Source organism: Tachypleus tridentatus, chromosome 2, assembly GCF_004210375.1.
Source record: "Tachypleus tridentatus isolate NWPU-2018 chromosome 2, ASM421037v1, whole genome shotgun sequence".
In the NCBI taxonomy this organism is placed as follows: domain Eukaryota; kingdom Metazoa; phylum Arthropoda; class Merostomata; order Xiphosura; family Limulidae; genus Tachypleus; species Tachypleus tridentatus.
Genome location: NC_134826.1, coordinates 51647293 through 51667844, shown reverse-complemented (window position 1 = coordinate 51667844; position 20552 = coordinate 51647293). Strand labels below are relative to the sequence as shown.

The 20552-nt window shown below is 34.4% G+C and overlaps 1 protein-coding gene and 2 long non-coding RNA genes across 3 annotated transcripts in view; 1 reads left to right on the top strand and 2 right to left on the bottom strand.

The window, feature by feature from the left end:
* Positions 1-396: 396 nt before the first annotated feature.
* Positions 397-10726, bottom strand: LOC143243794 (uncharacterized). Its single transcript, XR_013024762.1, has 3 exons — positions 9516-10726; positions 6252-9176; positions 397-1934 (listed from the first exon to the last, which is right to left on the bottom strand). It is a non-coding gene; the product is annotated as an uncharacterized LOC143243794 (long non-coding RNA).
* Positions 5322-18727, top strand: LOC143243795 (uncharacterized). The gene is made up of 3 exons (XR_013024763.1): positions 5322-5633; positions 15533-15665; positions 18589-18727. It is a non-coding gene; the product is annotated as an uncharacterized LOC143243795 (long non-coding RNA).
* Positions 11293-20552, bottom strand: part of LOC143243793 (glucose transporter type 1-like) — a 147974-nt gene continuing 138714 nt past the window's right edge. Inside the window, exons 13-16 of the mRNA XM_076487457.1 lie at positions 18535-18747; positions 16018-16093; positions 14624-14751; positions 11293-11758 (exon numbers count right to left, since the gene is read on the bottom strand). Coding sequence (XP_076343572.1) covers positions 11441-11758; positions 14624-14751; positions 16018-16093; positions 18535-18747 — 735 coding nt within the window. The 3' untranslated portion in view covers positions 11293-11440. The remainder of the gene's footprint in view (positions 11759-14623; positions 14752-16017; positions 16094-18534; positions 18748-20552) is intronic.

Below are 20552 nucleotides of genomic sequence, written 5' to 3'. Positions count from 1 at the left end.
CTGGGGAGCAAACTGAATATTATCAGTTTAACATGGACATATTAATCTCACTTTAGGGTCAGCGTCAGTTGTTATTGCTCCTAGCTGTGTATTTCAAGATAGATGTCAGATTAAACTTTCCACAATCACGTTACAACACTAAGAAAATGATTAAAAATATAGATTCATCGAAGTGGTTGAAATGATCCATAAACAGTTAGTAAATCAAATGTAAAAATTATTATATATGAAGTAGTTCCATTTAGCAATGTAAGGCTAGAGGGAACTTACAATGTAGAACTTACAATCAGTAAGTAAGCCTAAAACGAAAAAATTAACCACAATGTTTCTTTCAAAGATCCCAGACAGTTATAACAATTTTCAATATTTCATTTTAATTGTTATCTGTTTGCACCACAATACAGACATATCGTAATATTCATCAGCACGTAATGACAACAGCAAAAGTGAGGCACTTCTTTATATTGGTTGGAAGCTTATATTCAAATATACACAAAGATATTCCAGTGTTGGAGGTCGTATGACCTGTTGTCCAAAAGAAAACTGAACGAGCACACGGATACAGTATATCTTAAGTGCAATATAAACTTAGAATGTGACAAAACATATTGGTCATGAGAGAATATTTTAACGTGAAATACGACTTACACTTGTGTGTTTTTTTTTAATGATTAGAGAAAAGCATAATACAAAATGATTTAAACATATCACTGACAAAGGCGTAAGCCCACATCTCAAATATTTCTCTCTTTCTATCTTTTTTTGTTTGTTTGTTTTCCAGAATGGTTATGTCGTTGCCATTTTGATTATTATGGTCTGTACACTCAAAACACTTTAATTTACTGTACTTTGGTCTCCGTTTCTTTTTCTGTGAATTAGGGCATATGTAACGTAATTATAAATGCACTTAGGTTTTTGTGTCTTATTCTGAGAAATAAGGCGTACCTAAAGTAAATATAATTCACTTAGGTTTCTTATGTTAGGGCCTGAGAAATAGCTTATAACTAACTTTATTATCTGAAGTACACTGATTATGGCGTTAAGAAGTGAACCAATAAAGAATCGTTGACACATTTTGACGTTAGGAAGTGAACGTAAAAAGAACGACTGACACATTATGACGTTAAGAATTGAACGAGTAAAGAACCATTGACACGTTTTGACGTTAAGAAGTGAATCAACAAAGAACCATTGACACGTTTTGACGTTAAGAAGTGAACCAGTAAAGAACCATTGACACGTTTTGACGTTTAAAAGTGAAGCAATGACAGAACTTCCACGTCTATTTTCCTAAGACTTAACTTTAGCAATGTTATTAAATGTATCTCAAATTCTTGAGAATCAACTGTCGACCACTGAAAAAAAAATTATATTGTGAATATGTCCACGACACTAATTATTTCAAAATAACTTTTGACTTTTTTTATTTCACAGGAACTTGAAAAGAGAATTAAAAAAAGTCATTTCACTTCCTTCTTCGGACGATAACTTTTTCAGAAAAATACTAGTTTTTCAAAATGCCGCCGAGTTTTAAAACATCACGACTTTTTTATGAAATTAAGTCTGCTGTTTTTATCTGTCATTCTATCTGTTCTTTCCTGTCTGAAAAAAAAAGAACACTTAGCTATTATCACCATAGTTTTGCTGCATAGTGAACGGCGTCTGTACACACGGTAATGTTTAATATTTTCAATAGAGGACGCTAGTTATTACATCTTACATCATAATATTCAAACAGAAGCTGTATCCATTCTTCTGCTTTCTCAGTTTGTTGTTTTTGTAATCATCAACACAGACGATAACTAGCAGTCACCTTGAATATGATCTGAAGTGATGAAGACCTCTAAATACCAGAAGCTCCATGATATTGAAGAATCATACTTCAATCTGTTCCCTTTATTAAATCACTTTGTTGTTATGAAAAGCTGATGAACCTGGAAACGAATGTATTTTGTGTAAAATAGGAACCAGGCAATGAATAACACCTCCCACCACAACAACACTTAATAATTGTCCTGTTATTTTTATAAGAAAGAAAGAAACAAAACATTGTCATTTTAATATAATTTTTCAAATTTCCATTTATGGTTTCTATTTGCTTAAGATTTGTCAAAATAATTTCGTTTTTTTTAGTTATTTTTGTCGACCGCTAGATAACACACGTAAAAGACAGGAAGAAACGTTAATATACGTTTTTTTTAAAATAAACTATCAAGATGACTTTGGAAGAAACATTCAATTTCTAATATACTTTTAGTCAGAAATACGAGCATGTTAAGAGTTCGGTGGTAAATATTTAGCAGATATTCCAAAAACATTAATTCGTACTCTACCCCAACGAAACAGTATTTTTTTTTGCTTAAATTTCTTTCGTTATGCTGACAAGTTGGTTCTGAAAAACATTCAAATCAGGCCTAACGGGCTTAAAAAACCGTCCTTTTTGCAGGTTTTGGTGGAAATAAATCAAAATTTATCGTTTAAGTAAACTTTTAACATAGTTTATAGTCTGCATCAATAGACGTAAGTTGGTTTCTCCCTCGCGAAAGTTTAATCAAACTGATTTTCAAATAGTTAGAAATATCTAATTAAGCGACAATTAAAGACGGCAATAAACGGAAGAAACACGCTAGTACTATAAGTATCAATGTAAACCCAAAATAACACACAAGTAAAAGTAAAATTGACATAAATCGAACATGAAACAATGAGAAAATTACTAAACCTAACCAAATCATAATTGTTTAGTTTCATTTAACAACATGTAAAAAGAGGCGTAATATGAAGTCTTTGTAATTTAAGTTAAAGATTTTTTATGTTAGCGTTTTTTCAATAATGTTTTTTTAAATACAAAATTAACTAACGTTTATAGAATATACAATTTAATCTGGTTTCTAAAATATTATTTTATTTTTATATTTAGCTGTTAGAATATATAATTCAATGACTCAAAGAAGTTCTTTAGCTGTTTTTTTTTAACACATTGGCTCCCACACGACTCTCCGGTGAGTCGTACTCTATTTTCTTTTTAAAGGGCCATTTATTGACTAATTGTCAAATGACTAGTGGGACCCTGAAAAGTATCGATAAAATAGGCTTGAAAGCCAATGTGTTAAAAGTCAAACTACGTCAATCAAAACAAACACAAACATTAGAACACCATTTCAGTACACAGTTTATTGAAACTGTTCATGCAATATCTTAGACTTGAATTGTTACAACACCCACATACTTCACAAAATTAAATAACTGAGCATAACACTACAATAACACTGCAGGATTACAGACGTGACGCCACTCCATTGTTGACTTTAACATAAAACTCACAACATTGCTATCGAATTTCGAAAAAAACAACAACAAAACATTGATAGACGTTTATTAACGGAGCCTTATAAAACTGTATCTTGCATTTTGAAAAACATATCTGCACGGGTTATGGTTTGGGATATGCTGAGAAAGCTACAGTGTTGTTCTGTCAAATCTGTATTTCGTGCCAGTCTTCAAGAAAGTTTTGAAGTTATTTATAATAGAACAAATACGAAACGAAAACATGCTCATTAGGAAACAGTTATCTATTTATTTGCTTATGTAATAAAACCCTAATTATTAGAGAAAAAACTTAAAAACCACTATAAGGGACATTTCCCTCACATCCTGTTTTGGTTTCGAGATGTCAGTAGACTCTGGAATCCGAAATGGTCATAAATGTAACGTACAAATAGTCAACAGAATCGTTACCTTGTGGGCACGAAAAAAAAATCTCAGAAGTGGATGCCTTTAGTACATGACTGGTAAGTAAAGCAAGTCATTACATGACTAGAGTTTGAAATGAAAATATTTTACAAAGAAGTTCAAATTATTCACAAAACTCAGTTAAATTGATTTAGCCATTGTACGACACTCGCTTTATCGAACATTAAATCGTTCTAGTTTAGTTTTTAGAGTCAATGACGTACAAACAAATGATTATAGTCAAACACGATTAAACTGAATTTAGTTACAGAAGATGTTTCTTTTCACCATGTCCTTACCAGATAGAAAAAAACTCAAGTGGGGAACAATGATTTATAAGAAATTGGTTTAAATAAAATTTTATGTTTTTCCCCTAACCTATGCTAATAAAATTAATCTAATTTTATAAAATGAAGTAAACAGAAATAAATCCTCTACTTGACCTTTTCGCATAGATTGAGGTCATTTCATCCATTTCCGAATTCTTTTCTTTTTCGCATAAAAAATAACATTCACTATCGTGCTTCATATGTAAATAAATAAATTATGTTCCAATGCGTACATGTTTTTGTGCTACGAATCTTGTTCCATGACGTGCTAAATTTATCGTAAAGTTTAATAGAAAGCAGTAGTTTTGAGCAAAATTAAGAAAAAGAAATCCAAACGCCACAACGTAAATAAGTAGAGAATATTTCCATGTTCAGCATAAAACTAAAAGCTACTTGGATGGATTGTATAGATATCTGATATTTATATACATTTCTCAAAATAGTGAGTCTTACAACCTGTACGTCATTTTCACAATGATAATGCTTAAAACAATTGCATCACAATATAATGATTTTTTTTAGGAATAAAATAAAGTTCTTTGGTCAGTTAATTGTTTATCGTTAAGTGCAAAGCTAAACAACAAGCCATGTGGCATGTGTCCACGACGAGGAATCGAACTACTTTATAAGCTCTTAGGCCTAACGCTGAATTATCAGAGAACTTGTCAGTGGCAGGAAATGCGATTGTTCGTCATTTGTTATTAACCATACAGTTTGATCCAGAGATCTATTTTTTTTACATCAATTACTTGATTTTCCTAAGAAATATTTCACGTGTTTATTCTGTCACTCGTTTACCAAGTTGAGGAGTGATTATTCCGCGTCATAACACAGTAGTTTGAAACCTTAGTATTAATAAAACATTAATAAGTAATGAATGGCCCATGACACAAAAGATCCCTCAGTGTCAGCACACACATTTTTTATTGCAAAGTCTATCATACTGACAATAATTTGTACTTATATACATGACGAATAATGTTGAATGAAATAGCGCTAATTACACGATCTATGATTTTTTTTTCTGACTCAGTACTATTTGATTGTGTTTTAGTCCAGTTTGTTTCTTTCTTATGTGTGTTTATGTATGAAAAAAAGGAACATGCGACTTTAAAGACTAAAGGAAAACATTATGCTTAATCTAAATTACAATACGTGTGTTTAATGTATTTCTGATAATATTACCCATGCCGTTAAGAAAGAAAGAATGGCCAGGTTTGAATTTTGCGCAAGTATAGAAATCTGTTGTGAAGGTGGTTTTAACTTTTTTATGCTTATTGATTCTAAATATCTGATCAAATCTGCGAGAGGGCGCCAAAGTCGCCGTTTTCTCAAATACTACGTTAGCGTCTTGTCAGATGGCACATTGTTGTTACGTTCCAAAGTCATTAAGTTTTCTGTGAGAGTTAAAGTTGAAGTTTATTTAATTTGTTTGATAGGGCACTAATGAAAGATTTAATAAAAACAATTACCCCCCCCAAAAAAAAGTTAAAGTGGAGTTTAAAAAACCAAGAAGCTCGAACTCTCGCTATTATTTGACTCTTCAAGGCAAAGAAAAAAAGGAAGGTAAAGGTAATGAGTCTAAAGTAATAAATATGAAAAATAAGTAAACGTCACGTGAGAAAATTGACCAATCCCGATTAAGATGGAATGCATCGTTAGCTAACAGATGTGTATTTATTTAGTTTCTATTTCCATCTCTGTCTATAGTTATTATCATCGTTCCTTTTTTGACGGGATTATTTTCACCCATTAACTCTGACTGGTCAGCTCCCACAACGAACACTTTATGCACGCAGAGGGCGTGCACTTCTCTTTCATATCTGTCACACAGCACTCTCGAAGTTCTACCGTTTTTTTTTTTTTTGTGATCTCTAGGGAAGATTACACTGCCATTCAAGCCTTTTGAAACGTACTTATTTTGTATTATTTCTGTTTTTAAATGACTCAATATCACAGAAATAACAAGAACGACAACTACTGAATGGTTTATAAACTGTCTTTTTTTGACTTCAAATCGTGCTTTGACAACGTGCAAATATACATCAACTCATGCAACGCAGGGTATTACTACATGCAACAAGCAATGATAATGTACAAACACGCCAGTACTTAATTTTTTCAAGCAGTATTTTAACACATTAGCAACAATTCTACTGACATCTCGTGTACACTAACACACTTAGTCACCTGTTAGTAGAACCGGAAGGCACGTGAGAGATCTGGACGCGACAATTTGCCTTACTTCCTAGACTCGATCTTCCAAATGATTAGGGGTTTGATCCCTTATTTTCTTACTATCCATTTCCCAGCAGTGATGAAAGTGACGTAACTGGCCTTTATAAAAAACAGCAAAACTCATTAACTTAAATTAATAATCAAAATTATTACTGATTGTAGAATTACCAAAGAGGGATCAGATTAAAACACTAGGCTTATTTTATTATGACATATTTATATTTTTTCTTTCATATTCCACAGAAATTGAAAACTTTTAATATATTGGAGTGGTGCTCCCACATTTCAAGATTTATAACTAACTTTTCAGCCAAATTTGGCAGGAAATGACGTTTGATGGCACCATTTGTTTTTGGATTTTTTCCCCGATGTTTTTTAGACCTACTGACCAGCGTTATCTCGGTTTTTAAAGATGGCGTTGTTCCTAGTGTTTAAAAGTACATAGCCATCGACATTATTAGAAGACTGAACACAGTTAAACTTATTAGGCTATCCGTATTCTGCCTTCTTTGGGGATCGAACTTCTGAACTACAGATGGGTGGCATTTGTAATGGAGGTTAGAGGGACACACTCACATTTCAGAGTACCGAAACATCCATATATCCGAACTGCAGAGGCTGTGAAAACTGGTGTTCTTATATTTGTTGTAATAACTTTCAGTTCCATTACACGATATTGCTTCTGGAAAAACCAGGAAAATGGTTTACAGGTTTATTTGGATCGGTTTGAAAGAAACCTAATTTTGTGCATGTTTTATATTCTACCAGGAACAAGGTCTTTAATACAACATTTGTAGCTGTTAAGCTCGTGACTTCAACGTTTAAATAATTCCCACGTGACTATAACCAATAAATAAACACTTTAAATGACACTAGATGGCACACAATAATACTAAAAATAGTCTCTTTTTTTTTTTTTTTTTTTTTAAACGAACCTTTCTCACTTGGAGATAAATTACAAATAACAATATTAATAACGAGGACCGGCAAGACGGTATGCTAAAATAATATCTATTTCACAACAAGTAACAAGGAATTTCATCTGATATGTTCACTAAGTCCTTCGTATGATGTGCTTCAGCACACTAGACTTAAATTATCCCGAGTTATTTTTTGTTGTTTATTATCCAGCACAAAGCTACAAAAAATTTTATTTGTGTTCTGCCCACGACGGGTACTGAAACCCGGTTTTTAGCTCGTAGCTTGTGAACCGTGAGAAATACAACAGTTCTGCGTTGACAAGCGTGGAACATAATTTCTCAGAAGGGTAACGGTCAATCGGTGATGATATGCATACGTATACTAGATGAAACTGAATGACCAATTGACCATTGTCACCTATCTTCTGTAATATGACTTAGACACAGTCTTTACGTTTATATATTAAAGTTCCAAAGTTTTATTATTTATTCATGGATGTCGTGTTTACTTACCCATGTTTTTCTTATAGTAATGTTCTATTAAGTTTAGCCATACTTTAAGTTTAGTCTTTGATACTTGTAAAGTGATCTCCTTATATATGTATGTCTTGTCACACGCTCAAATTGTAATTCATTCGTAAACGAATAATTTTTTCTTACTCTCTCTCTCTCTGTGTGTGTGTGTGTGTGTGTGAGAGAGAGAGAGATAAAGTTTGAAACAACTTAAGTCTTTTCTATTTACCCAAGACTAGCGTGATTCAATATAACAGCACACCCTGACATAAGGGTTCAGGTGTGGGTTATTAAGTAAATGAGTAAAAAAAATGGTGTTCAAATCTGAGTTGTGGCCTGTAAAACAATTCATGTCTATTATTGTTCAGTGTAAAAATATTGTGATTATTTCATTCCTCTATAATTAAGAGTGCACTGTTCATTGAATGATATATCTAAACTGTTTAATTAGTGATATTATTGAGAGAGATCTGGTAAGGGTAAAGATAGTAAGGGTGTTTCTTCTTTTTGTCTTTTACGGTAACATAATCTCACAAACAAAAGTTATAACAAAGTTTATTGTACTACTAAATGTTTTAACTGTCTCTTGCATTCGATTAGTTTTTAAAATTATGATGAAGTGCTCTGGTTCAAGAATAAACTGACAACGTTTGTGAAGTAAACTTTGTTATTCCTTTGAGCATGTCAGGCTCGACAATCCTTCAAGTTTGTTTAGTATGGATAAAAGTTCAAAACTAATGTAAAACTAGGGTTCGAACCCTCAGGTTTCGTAGACAGTATTAAAAATAAAAAAGTGAAATAACTGAGATATATATATACATATATAACACAGCACCTTAGTATGAGATTTTGGTTAGAAAATGGATGTTTCGAAACAGAATTATGAATTATCTATTCATAACACACTTTTACCAAATCCGCTGGTAGATTAGAACAAACAAGAACGTTTGTTGCCAATTATGCTTGTAAGTAAACAAAGGAAACACGTGGTACATATATATATAAATACATGTTTTTCTATGAAGTTAACTCTCTTTATAGAACTCTTTGTGGTATAAGCTCAAGGTTTCGGAACAGTACTATATTTTTAGTCGGTTAAATTTAACCTACGGGGATGTAAGTCGGTAAAGTAGTTACTAGATGTCTTTAAAAGCGTTAGCTACAAAAAGGTTTGCATTTTCAAAGGGTTAAAAATACGGAGCGACAAGTTGCTTAAGGGCACAGTTTAGTTTTCGAACCCTAGATAACCTAGTAACAATGAAGAGTAAATATTGAATGTCTCGTGCTTTACGTTGCTGATACGGCGACTACTGAAAAAAAAAACAACAGAAAAAGGGACAGATACTACAGACGCTTGTAAAACGTCTAGAAACTTCTAAGAAGGTTGCTTAAAAGTGATGGTCTTCTGTCAGGAGTCCACCGGCAACACGGGAGAACGTGCCATCTGGGGAATGAAGCAACTTAGTTAATAAAAGAATAGTTGTTAAATATACTAAAGAAAATAACTATGAGTTATATATTAGGATGGTTAATGTTTTTAGCGTTCTAACAGTTTATAAGAGTACGGAATAGTCTACTAAACGTTGTGTAATCTAAGAGCAGAACTAAAGCTAGGCCTATGTATTACTTGAAAAATTATGAGAATAAAAAAATTCTTATTATAGATGTTAAAACCCTCATTAATAGTTTCACTAATTAATCCATCTTAATAAAGCAGTGTAAGCCTTTCATTGAATCATGTTATTGTAATTTATAAATCACTTAATGGTAAGAGAAAACTTACTGAAAACTGCCAGACACGAAGAACAACAATATGAACACTTAGCGTTCTTATACCATTCGCGAAAATAGCTTTGAAGTTATTAGAGTGGTAAAGTCGTATGTTACTTACTATGATAGTCCTCTCCTGATTGGACTGTTAGATTCGTACGTCATTTACTTGAAGAGCTCTACACTTATCAAATTGTCAGAGTCGTAGCCACCTACTGGAACATCCGTGCAGTTTTTATATTATGAAATTCTTACGTCATTTGTTTGTTTGCTGTTGAGCAATAAAACGGGCTATCCTTGTTCTTTCCACCGCGAGTATCAAAATATGGTTTCGAGTGTTCTAAGTCCTTAGGTCTACCCCTGAGCCATTGTTGACAAATTAACGGGAATGTTTGCGTTTTATGCGGTGTTTTTTTTTTCGTAAACCTACACAATGGGCTATCAGAAAACTTACCGTTGATCCACCTGCGGACCAGATGGTAAGAGTGATGGCTTACCCTACCCCCCCTACCTGTCTGTACCTTAGGCAAGAGTTATTACACGTTTAACGATATCGTTCAAAATCATCATGTCCGTATTTATTGGTCACAGACAAAACACGTGAACTCTTTCTTAGATAAAAACCCATGTCGTAATCACTTTCAGAAAGAAAATTCATTCATGGGTTTGATTATAATGCATTTCTTGTGGCCGTTTTGTGTGCTTACACTCACAGAAAATATCATATTTTAACTGTTTATACCTGAAAACCAAACTTCATACAGAGTACAATGTAACTGAGGATATTAAGTTTAATTTGCGAATGTTTGGGTTGGTTAGATGATGTTTAAAATACACTAATATTTTGTATTTATGGGACAGCTCTCAAAGCCAAAAATACACAAATCTTATTCTAAACTGTTTACCAGAGAGAGAAGAGCACCCTACCATCCGCTCAAAGGGACTAGTTGTCACCCTTATTACGCATCCACAGTTTAAAGTATGGCAAGCATTCTGTGGTTTCGTACGTGTTCGAATTCTCCTCGCCCGTTTTACCATATGGTGAAACCATATCCTCAAAATAATATTATGGCACATAATTAAATTTGCCCTTTTTTTATTATTTTGCACACTAACATTATTTCTCTTTCTCACTCTTTCAGTTAGGCCCCGGCATGGCCAGGTGGGTTAAGGCATTCGACTCGTAATCTGAAGGTCGCAGGTTCGAATGCCCGTTGTACCAAATATGCTTGCCCTTTCAGCCGTGGGGCGTTATAATGTAACGTTCAATCCCGCTGTTCGTTGGTAAAAGAGTAGCCCAAGAGTTGGCGGTGGGTGGTGATGTCTGGTTGCTTTCCCTCTAGTTTTCCACTGGTAATTAGGGACGGCTAGAGCAGATAGCCCTCGTGGAGCTTTGCGCGTAATTAAAAAAACAAACAAACAAAACTCTTTCAAGAAAACGAGGGTTACTGGACTAGCTTTACCCTTGGACAACACTAAAAGAAAGCATGGTGAAGAATTCCTGTAACGGTTTTTAAAATATTTTATTCCACAACTGAACTTTCCAGGATGAAACTTGTTATTCTCTATTCTTCTCTAAGACAAGAATCTTTCAAGAATAAACATAAACATTTTAAGTATTAGGGTTTCTAATTATCAGAATATCTATTTTTCGTTTGTTTTTAAATTTCACGCAAAGCTACACGAGGGCTATCTGCGCTAGCCGTCCCTAATTTAGCAATGCAAGACTGGAGGGAAGGCAGCTAGTCATCACCACCCATCGCTAACTCTTGGACTACTCTTTTACCAATGAATAAGGGGATTGACCGTCTCATAATAACGCCTCCACGGCTATAAGGGCGATCGTGTTTGGTGTGACGGATTACGAGTCAAGTGCCTTAACCACCTGGCCATGCCGAGCCTATCGCTATTTTCAGTAACGTATAACTCTCCGAATAATCAAGATAGCAAACAACTGGTAAAGCCAAGAGATTTCAAACAAGAAAGGCTCACGTAAAGATGATAGGTGACATTTAGCGTCGTATTCTTACATGACTCAATCGATTTCTCATCTACGATAGGTCCTCCAGTTGGTACGTATCTTCTGGCCACGTAAATGTTCATGCCATTAGCACTGGTGATCTCGTCTCGTCTAAATATAGCCGAGATCTCTTCAAATGTCTTGTTTTTTGTTTCAGGAACTTTCTTGTATGTGAATGTCCAAAATGTGGCAAGCAGAGCAGTAAATGGAAGGAAAGTGTAATCGTTGAGAACTTGCTGTAAATATAAATGATTTGTTTTGTTTGGTGGACAGATTTTTGTAAAACAACAACAACCATAATTAAATTCCTGAAGACCGATAAATATATTTGTCAATCAGAAGGTTAACCAACTTATTTCTAAGCTGTCTTCAAGTCTCAGTGTAAACCTACATTGTCTTGTTTGATCATCTCATACACATTTAACATATCACTAGATATGTTCAACAAACATTTAGTTTTGATCACTTCATAACACCTTTAAAGTACAATCATATCACAATACAGTTTTTATGAACGCTTAACAATAGTGTAGATGGTGCGTAAACATTTGTTAAAGTCACAAAATATCAATGTTAAGCTAACATAATCGAAACTAAAATCTTTGGTGAAATTACACCACATGTTTCCTCACGGTTCATGATATTGTACTCAAAAGAAACGCAGAAGACTAGAACAATGATTCAAACAAATTATTATGGTAAAATTTGTCTTTAGTGTTTGAACTCATAGTCGAGAAGAAGTGCAGTACTGGCCGCCAACTATTGAGATTCTCCTTATCTGACTAGAAAGTGGGATTTGACATCACTCTTATTGAATCACTTTAACTCAAAGGTACACAATGTGTCTTTCCAGCAACTGGACGAGAAACGTAAATTCTTGTAGTTATAGTCCAGACACCTAATCAGTCAATCACGACCAGCTAGAAGTGACAACAGTCATGAAACACTGATCACTTTGAAGCTGTTACGTATAAAATTTTCAGGTTGAAAGAGTTTTGACTGTTTTGGTATCCTAATGCGGACACTACCCTGAACAAAAGAGGTTTGACTGTTTTGGTATCCTAATGCGGACACTACCCTGAACAAAAGAGGTTTGACTGTTTTGGTATCCTAATGCGGACACTACCCTGAACAAAAGAGGTTTGACTGTTTTGGTTTCCTAATGCGGACACTACCCTGAACAAAAGAGGTTTGACTGTTTTGGTATCCTAATGCGGACACTACCCTGAACAAAAGAGGTTTGACTATTTTGGTTTCCTAATGCGGACACTACCCTGAACAAAAGAGGTTTGACTGTTTTGGTTTCCTAATGCGGACACTACCGTGAGCAAAAGAGGTTTGAGTGTTTTGATATTCTAATGTGGACACTACCCTGAACGAAAGAGGTTTGACTGTTTTGATATTCTAATGTGGACACTACCCTGAACGAAAGAGGTTTGACTGTTTTGGTATCCTAATGCGGACACTACCCTGAACAAAAGAGGTTTGACTGTTTTGGTATCCTAATGCGGACACTACCCTGAACAAAAGAGGTTTGACTATTTTGGTTTCCTAATGCGGACACTACCCTGAACAAAAGAGGTTTGACTGTTTTGGTATCCTAATGCGGACACTACCCTGAACAAAAGAGGTTTGACTATTTTGGTTTCCTAATGCGGACACTACCCTGAACAAAAGAGGTTTGACTGTTTTGGTATCCTAATGCGGACACTACCCTGAACAAAAGAGGTTTGACTGTTTTGGTTTCCTAATGCGGACACTACCCTGAACAAAAGAGGTTTGACTGTTTTGGTATCCTAATGCGGACACTACCCTGAACAAAAGAGGTTTGACTATTTTGGTTTCCTAATGCGGACACTACCCTGAACAAAAGAGGTTTGACTGTTTTGGTTTCCTAATGCGGACACTACCGTGAGCAAAAGAGGTTTGAGTGTTTTGATATTCTAATGTGGACACTACCCTGAACGAAAGAGGTTTGACTGTTTTGATATTCTAATGTGGACACTACCCTGAACGAAAGAGGTTTGACTGTTTTGGTATCCTAATGTGGACACTACCCTGAACAAAAGAGGTTTGACTGTTTTGGTTTCCTAATGCGGACACTACCGTGAACAAAAGAGGTTTGAGTGTTTTGATATTCTAATGTGGACACTACCCTGAACGAAAGAGGTTTGACTGTTTTGATATTCTAATGTGGACACTACCCTGAACGAAAGAGGTTTGACTGTTTTGGTATCCTAATGTGGACACTACCCTGAACAAAAGAGGTTTGACTGTTTTGGTATCCTAATGTGGAAACTATCCTGAACAAAAGAGGTTTGACTGTTTTGATTTCCTAACGTGGACATTATTCTGAATAAAAGGGTTTGACTCTTTTGATATCTTATTGTGGTCATTATCCTGGGTAAAAAAGATTGGATGCTTTGACATTTTAATATGGACACTGTCACGTACAAGGATCATCGACTGCTTTGATATAATAATAATATATAACACGGGCTTGACTGTTTTGATATAATAATAATATATAACACTGGCTTGACTGCTTTGATATAATAATAATATATAACACTGGCTTGACTGTTTTGATATAATAATAATATATAACACAGGCTTGACTGTTTTGATATAATAATAATATATAACACGGGCTTGACTGTTTTGATATAATAATAATATATAACACGGGCTTGACTGCTTTGATATAATAATAATATATAACACTGGCTTGACTGCTTTGATATAATAATAATATATAACACGGGCTTGACTGCTTTGATATAATAACAATATATAACACGGGCTTGACTGCTTTGATATAATAATAATATATAACACGGGCTTGACTGCTTTGATATAATAATAATATATAACACTGGCTTGACTGCTTTGATATTTTAACATAAATAATAACCTTAGGAATTTTGTCAGAAATTTTTTCTCTTTAATTATAGAAAACAATGACTAATTTTCAGTATGAATCTATGATGTCCTACTAGTTTTGGATTTGTGCATCAAGGGATTACAGTAGTTTATTTCGTATCATAAGCAAAAGAAAATAACAAAACCAGAGGCAAAAAACAGGTAAAACAGTAACATGCCTGCATCATGGGAAATACCAATCCAACAACAAAGTTGGCAAACCAGTTAACTAAAACCGTTAAGCTCATTGATGCTGGTCTCGAACCCTGGGAAAACAGCTCTGCTGTGATTATCCATGGTATGGACCCTAGAAGACAGTAAAAAACCTAGATTGATGTGGTACTCTTTACAATATAACACATCAAAGTTAGCTGGTGCTCTTTACCATAGTGAGCTAGTACCAATTACAATATAACATACCACAATTAGTTAATACTTTTCACAATATAACACACCATACTGAGGTGGTGCCTTTCACATTATAACACAACACAGTTAGTTGGTATCATTTACAATATAGCGCGTGAGATCTAAAAAGGTAACATGAGGTTCTGTCATGTAATAATTAATATATGTTTACATTAGTTATGCATGTCATACACTCAATGGTTTCTCGTGAAATTGTAATGCATTAACCAGATAACGTTTGAAAACTACACGCACATACACCACCCCTTTATCAAATGTTAATATTTCCAGTGTTCAAATCATTAATGTACTCGGGGAAGTTGCTTGAAAAAATAATCTTACGACTGATAATCTACATGTTTACATACTTATATATCAGTATTAAATCAAAAGTGTTATCCACAGAAAATACGAACAGAGGTATGGAAGAGAAGTATTTTGGTGTATTTTTCTCTTGTAATACCACGACGAAATAATGAGAAATTTCAGGCCAAAAATATAACTTTGATGTATTATTTTCATTCTCAAAGTTTGGTTTCATTTTTTGTGGTAGTTCAGAGTTGAAGACAGTGTCAGTGTGTTTCAAGAGATAATGTTGATTAACTTATTTAAACCAGCTTATACGCAATCCGAAAAATTTTGCAATCTTTATTTTAAGTGCGGTGTGTGTTTTCTTACAGTAAAGCCACATCGGGCTATCTGCTGAGTCCACCGAGGGAAATCGAAACTCCTGATTTTAGAGATGTAAATCCATAGACTTACCGCTGTACCAGTAAGGAACTTTGAAGTGAAATGAAAAATAAGATATACATAGTAAGAGTAAATATATAACTTTCATATTGTTGAGCTGTAAACAGTAGTATAGTCTTCCATAAAGAAGTATTAAACGGAATTTCAATGTTTCATTACATACCACCATAACAGCCATAAGATTTCATAATGGATTTTTTTCCCCTTCTAATAACAATGCATTGTTTTATTTAAAGAATAGTTTCTATGTCTATTGGAAGTACAATTTCACACCTCTGTGCCTTAAGAAAGCTCAGATACTTGCATCAATATAATTATATTACAAATTTAACAATTATTATAAAGAATAGAATGGCTTGACAAGTTCCAGTAAATACAGTAACTCTAAACAATTACGTAAAAAACAGTTTCTCACCTGGACCAATAGCAAAGAAGACAACATAACCAAGAGTACTGACAACGCTGAGATACGTCACCCAATGGTATAAAAACTGCGAAAAAGATAGAAATACCATCGACAAAATTACAATAGCATTTAAATCATGTTCACAAACAGTTCATTTTCTTCTTCATAAAACCCACTAATACAAATACAATAAAATATTTTAAAATTTTATAAAGATTTTGTTGGTTTCGAATTAAGTACAAAGTTACACATTGGATTATTTGTGCTCTGTCCACCACGGGTATCGGAATCCAGTTTATAGAGTTATAAGCCTGGAGAATTTTATAACGAAAAGTAGGGCTCGATATATATATACGTAATACCCCGGCATGGCCAGGTGGGTGAAGGAGTTTTACTCGTCATCTGAGGATCGCGGGTTCGAATCCCCGTCGCACCAAACATGCTCGCCCTTTCAGTCGTGGTGACATTATAATGTGACGGTCAATCCCACTATTTGTTGGTAAAAAGTAGCCCAAGAGTTAGCAGTGGATGGTGATGACTAGCTGCCTACCCTCTAGTCTTACACTGCTAAATTAGGGACGGCTAGCGCAAAATTCAAAAACAAACAAACAAATATACGTAACCTAGCTACAACTACAATATAGTAGTAGCCGACATGAAAGTTAGGGATGGAGGAAGAGGTCTTGTGCACCTGACCTTCCTGGGTATCTAAAATTCAACATACCCAAATACCCACAAAGAAGAAAGCGAAGAAACCCAGCTAGCTGTAGTAATTATACACAAAATTTTAATACTGCAAAAAATATTGACACAAGAAAGTCAAAGCTACAAAAGCCGAATTACTTAAAATTAAAAAAAAACAACATTTATCTCCCCATTGACAAATTACTGTAATTATATTAGTCTGAGCGAAAGTAGGGATAATTTTTTATAATACTAAAGGTGACCCAGTTTTTGCAGTTTTGGTTTTCTTGTTTCAACACTGTCTGTAGCACAAAAATTTGGACTCAGCAGATAGCCCGATATGGCTTTGCTATAAAAACACATACACACTAAAACTTTCTATATTACCATAGCTAGCTAGGTTACGTATTCATCAATTCTATCTTATTTTTACGAAATAAAAAAAAACATATATTATACTTGTTTGCTTACTTTATTATCTATATTTTTGTGCACCAGCGATACGAAGTGTTTGGCGCGCGTATACCATTCAGTTTTATTACTTATTATCTCTATCAACCCACCCTCAAAAGTAATTATATACCCAAAGTAGTGTATTGTAGTCCTTGGAAATCAAGACTAAAGAGCTCTGTAAAAGAATTAGAGCGACAAGGTTTGACATTTTTTTTTCTGTACGTTTGCCTGGAAAAATCACTCACTTATTTACTTACATGAAATTTGTTAATGTAGTGAAAGTTTTGGTTCACTTCATAAACACACATATATAATGATTTAGGCGGTTTCATGAGCACAGTAAGCATTAGTTTTGCTCTTGTATTCCTCTAAAAGCAGCTTTACATACATTAAGGTTATAATGATCCAATTTAAACCATCTTAGGCATTCGAGGTGATAAAAATATATTTGACTTTGACCACTGCGTGTGTTTTACCATGGCCTGGCGAATTATCATGACAGTTGGGACATGGCCCCTTTCACAAACTCATTGTAAAGTTGTTCAGAATGTCACAATATAGCCAGCGGGACAAAGCCAAACGAAACAAGGAGGGAAGGCAAATCATTTATCACTCAGACGTGAAGAAACAACGACTAGGGTCTTAACACTTCCACACCAAAGTTTTCACTGTTTTCCAAGTCAAGTTGTGACTCTAGAAGTGTTGATGCTTTGGATTCACGTTTAGGAGATGCAGGCTGTGCGTGAAATTCAGCGGTATAGCAATGGTGCTGTCGTTGTTCACTGGACATGCAGCTCAGAGTAGTCTTGTATTGTCAAGTTCCTGTCAGAAGCATTTTTCAAAGTTTTTATGGGCAGATTTGTGACCTGTTGTGGGCTACTGGACTAGTATTTCTCAACAGCAAGTCCACAGTATCAGTGAAAATGGGTATGAGTAAACACTCAAACCACCAATAGCTTTTAGTCTCTAAAAGTCCATGATAATGGGTTGTTTTCCCCACAGTATTTCAGCTCCATGAAGCTGACCGTGACAGCTAGTAATCTGTATAAATCTCATGCAGCAGTATATTATGGGAGAGACATGAAAGTTTATGAGACCATTACTAAGGAAGGGGGGGGGTGCTGTCACAATTCTTTTGACCCCTGGTAGTTCGAAGTATTCTTATAACAACTTTGCAATACTATGCTTAATATTCTTATAATACTGTGTTTAGTATTGTTGTAACAACTTTTCAGTACCATGTTTAATACTTGTATAGTCATTTTGCAATAATATGTTAAGTATTGTTATAGCTACTTTGTAATACTATGTTTAGTACAGTTATGATACTGAGTTCAGTGCTGTTATAGTCACTTTGTTATATTACATTTAGAGTAATATTTAGTTTACCTTCACAAGTAAGGAAATAGTGATGAAAATACTGAAGATGAACATTCCACCTAGTCCATATAGATGCAAAGTTCGCCTTCCTGACCGGTCCATCAGTGGTATGGAAACAAGAGTCATTATGACCATCACTGACCCTACACCAATAGTGGAATATCTGGATACTTCTTCTGAGAGTCCAGCTGACATGAAAAGGCCCGTGGAATAATAGAAAACCTAGGAAAATCTTTCCATTAGCTAAAGAAGTAACTGATGTTTCATGCAGGTGTGACTTTCATTTTTACCTATAAACTAATGATGAATTTCAACCGAATTGATGAAAGTAAGAGCTGAATTAAAAGGAGAGAAAAAATGGAAGAAATAGCCTCGAAATTAGTATCAAAGTTGCATAAACTGAGAATAAATTACAGTAATTATCACCATTGTATAACTTTGATGACACAATAATTTCCCAGCTTAGAATCAACTAATCCAATAAAACTGTTCAAATTATATTATTAATTCCTTTAGTATACATTTAAACTACAATATGTATTAATTCAACTTGGTATTTTTTAAAGCTACAGAAAGAGACATCTCTGTGTATAACAGGGGGATTGAACTCCAAATTTTAGCGTTATAAGCTCACAAGGTTACCACTGAGCTAATGGGACGAATGTGTATGTGCGTTTGTGTGAAAAATCCTAAATAGATGGTTATCTTATATCTCTTGATCAGATATAGTATACTGGTTTATTAAACCGTCAATAGATGGTAATCTTATATCTCTTGACCAGATATAGTATACTGGTTTATTAAACCGTCAATAGATGGTAATCTTATATCTCTTGACCTGATATAATATACTAGTTTATTAAACCGTCAATAGATGATAATCTTATATCTCTTGACCAGATATATATATAATATACTGGTTTATTGAACCCTCAACAGATGGTCAGTTTATGCCTCTTGACCAGATATATTGATTTATTAAACCATTAACAGAGAGTAAACCTATATTTCTTAACCGGATATCAATGTACTATTTATTGGTTTAATAAAATGTTTTTCTTTTATGAAAATTTGAGACTCTTATGAACAGATATGTCAACAAAAAAATAAATGTTACTAAAATTTACATCACCAGTAGAATGTTTATTGTAATAATGGATTCATTGTGTGTTGAGAATACTTGCTGTTGTTTTGAATTAAGCACAAAGCTACTCAAATGAGCTATCTGTGCTCTGCCCACCACGGGTATCGAAACCCGGTTTTTAGCGTTGTAAGTCCGCACTCATACCGCTGAGCCACTGGGAGGCGGTGAGAATACTAACAATACATAAATAAAATCTAGTTTACCCTAGAAGTCGGAGAAATTTCAGTGTGCATGAAAGAAATGTTACACTTTGAACCACTGTTCATAGATACACAATAGCCATAGAGAACTAGATTATTATCTTGTATGCACGTGTTTAATCTAAGAACAATAAAATGTGGCATTTTACCAACCTCTATTAATAGCGCATTACATGAAACGTATAGGTAATAAATCTATGTGGCGAGGTGGTCAAGACACACCACTCGTAATTGGAGGGTCGTGGGTTTGAATTCTCGTCACACCAAACGTGGTCGTCCTTTCAGCCGTGGGGGTGTTATACTATGACAACCAATCGCACTATTCGTTGGTAAAAGAGTGGCCCATGAGTTGGTGGGGGTTGGTGGTGATGACTAGCTGCCTTCCCTCTAGTCTTACACTGCTAAATTAGGAACAGCTAGCGCAGATAGTCCTCGTGTAGCTTTGCGCGAAATTCAAAACAAACAAACAAAATAAATTTATCTACGTAACATAAATACACACACAAACGCTTTAATTCTGTATTAAAATGTTTTTACTTGTAACTAAATGTTTGATTTTGTTAAATACAAAGCTGTGCAATGATCTACTTCTGCTTCATCCACCACGGGTATTGAAACCTAATTTATAGCGTCTATACAAGTCCGGAGATTTATTGTTGAGCCACTGGGGGCTCCAGGTTATG